At 59.9% G+C, this 2340-nt stretch overlaps 1 protein-coding gene across 1 annotated transcript; it reads right to left on the reverse strand.

The window, feature by feature from the left end:
* Positions 1–419: 419 nt before the first annotated feature.
* On the reverse strand, positions 420–1801 carry LOC108761276 (uncharacterized). Its single transcript, XM_018507704.1, has 2 exons — positions 1658–1801; positions 420–1613 (listed from the first exon to the last, which is right to left on the reverse strand). The coding sequence occupies exons 1-2, from the start codon at positions 1799–1801 to the stop codon at positions 420–422; spliced, it is 1338 nt and encodes a 445-aa protein (XP_018363206.1).
* Between the last annotated feature and the right edge of the window lie 539 nt (positions 1802–2340).

Raw genomic sequence — 2340 nt, forward strand, 5'->3', positions numbered from 1 at the left:
ATATGTAACTGGTCCGCGGACCACCCGCTCCTCACGGTTGACGTATACTAAGCCTCGTTCCGACAGGTAGCTATGGAGGATGCCCCGGAGATATCCCGGGACACCCTTCCTCTCCAGCGCTCTCCTAATAACGGGCTACGGGAGGGAGTTGAACGCGTTCGCTATGTCGAGTGACACCGCGACCACCACTCACCTCTCCCGTGTGCCCTCCTTCACGCGTTCTCCCAGCCTCCATACAGCGTCAACCGTGGAGCGGTGCTTTCGAAAACCGTATTGTTCGTCCGCGATACGCTCCCCCTCCTCGAGATGGGCATGCAGTCTGCCCACTATAACTCTCTCGAGTAATTTGCCGGCCTCGCTCAACAAACAGATGGGCCTATACGAAGATGGAACCCCATCAGGCTTTCCAGGCTTTTTTATCAAGACCAGCCTGACCTTCTTCCATTGCCGTGGGAAGTACCCCCCCTCCCCTGAGACACTCGGTGAAGCATCTGGCCCACAATGGAGCCAGATGCCTCACCGTGCTCTTGACAACTCCTCCCATAATGCTGTCTGGAACAGGGGCTTTTCCGGTTTTGACCCTGGAGCAAGCCTCCAGGACCTCCACCGGCGTTACCCCCAGGTCGCCGCTCCATTCGACGGCTATTCCCCCCCTTCCCCTGCGGGGACGAGTCCGCAGGGAAAAGCGTTGCCACTATATCTTCTGCAGTCTCAGGGGGAAGCACCTCCAGGACGGACGCGTCTCCCGAGCGCAGTTTCCGGAGGACTACGCGGTACGGTGTGCCCCAGGGATCTCTGTCAAGGTCATCGACCAGCTCTTTCCAAAGGCTAGCTTTGGATCGAGCGATCGCACCCCTCAGATCCCTGCGCCTGTCTCTTAATTCGCCCCAAAGGGCCCTTATCTCGTCCGGAGGCACATTTGCGCGCGACCGCGCTCGCGTGACCCTCCTTCTGCACGCGTTACAGGCGCGGCGTAGCTCCGCAATATCTTCGCTCCACCAGTACGCGCTCGGTCTCTTTGGGAGTCCTCTCCTCGGCATGCTGACGTCCGATATGTCCCACATTGTCCGATCCATAAGTAGGGCTCCTCCGGCGGCGTCTCCGGGGATCTCGCTCCACGTTGAGAAGACCGCCACTGCCTCCATCAGGTCGGAGTCCGCCCTGCTGGCCACCCATCTCGGAAAGGTCCGGAGGGCCGCTCTCCCAATCTCTGGGCCGAGGATGGAGGTCCCCAACCTCATAACCACATAACGGTGATCCGATAGGGACTCCACCTCAGATGCGACCCTCCATTCCGTTATTTTCCTGACAGTCGAGGGCGATGCCATCGTCAGGTCTACCCTCGAGGTTCCTCGGGGGTGTACGCAGGTCGGCTCTGCACCCTCATTAATGACCTGAAGGTCCATGGCGGCAAGCCAATCCAACAGGAGGTCCCCCCTCCTGTTTCGACCCCCTCCGTCCCACGCGAAGGCGCGGGCGTTAAAGTCGCCCGCAATGACAACTGGGCGACCCACCGTACCCGCTAACCTTACCTCCAGTTCTCTCAAATCCCTGAGGAATTCCTCCTCACTGAGACTGGGGGGAAAGTAACACGATACTATCACGGTGTCCCCCTAGTTCACGGCCACGAATCTCTTCCCTCTCCAGAGCATGGTACCCTGGCCTGTGTCCATTGCCAAGTTATGGCGGCCGATGGCGGGCTGTCCGTGGAAGCCAGCCAGCGCCCGTCATCCGGAACCCTGTTGGGTTCGGAGATGGCGACCAGTCCTACCCCCAGCTCACTGCTCACCCTTGCGACCATATCCTGCGATGGCCCAGACCTGTTCACATTGATTTGTGCCAGCCTAGCCATCGCAGGTTTCCATGGCCTCCGCGTCATGCATCCCTTCGCTAGGGGTCGGAGCTTCCCGATCAGCTCCGTCTTGCTGCTCCACCACCGGAACCGCACACGTGTCCTCTCCTCTTGGACTTCGGCCACGTCCATTAAACGGAACGCATTCCGCCGCGGCCGCGCGGTGTCCCGACGGTAGTCCTCGTCCCGCACACACCGGGCATCTCGGAGGCTTCCTGCATCCAGCCGACTTGTGTCCATCACTGCCACCGCACTGGAAACACCAGGTGGAGCGGTCCACCTGGCTCAGGCAATTAGCCCTGGTGTGCCCCACGGCAAAGCAGCGGAAGCACTGAAGCCTCCACTTTGCCAGGGGCACCACCCCAGCCATTGTCCACCCCACCCTTAGTCTCCCTTCACAGGGGGAACCAAATTTTTTTTTTTGTTTTACGTGGGAGGAGAAAATCTTCGTAAACCCCTTCCCGAGGGGGACCCTTTCGGGACACCCA

The sequence above is a fragment of the Trachymyrmex cornetzi genome, unplaced genomic scaffold, assembly GCF_001594075.2.
Source record: "Trachymyrmex cornetzi isolate Tcor2-1 unplaced genomic scaffold, Tcor1.1 scaffold2465, whole genome shotgun sequence".
NCBI lineage: Eukaryota > Metazoa > Arthropoda > Insecta > Hymenoptera > Formicidae > Trachymyrmex > Trachymyrmex cornetzi.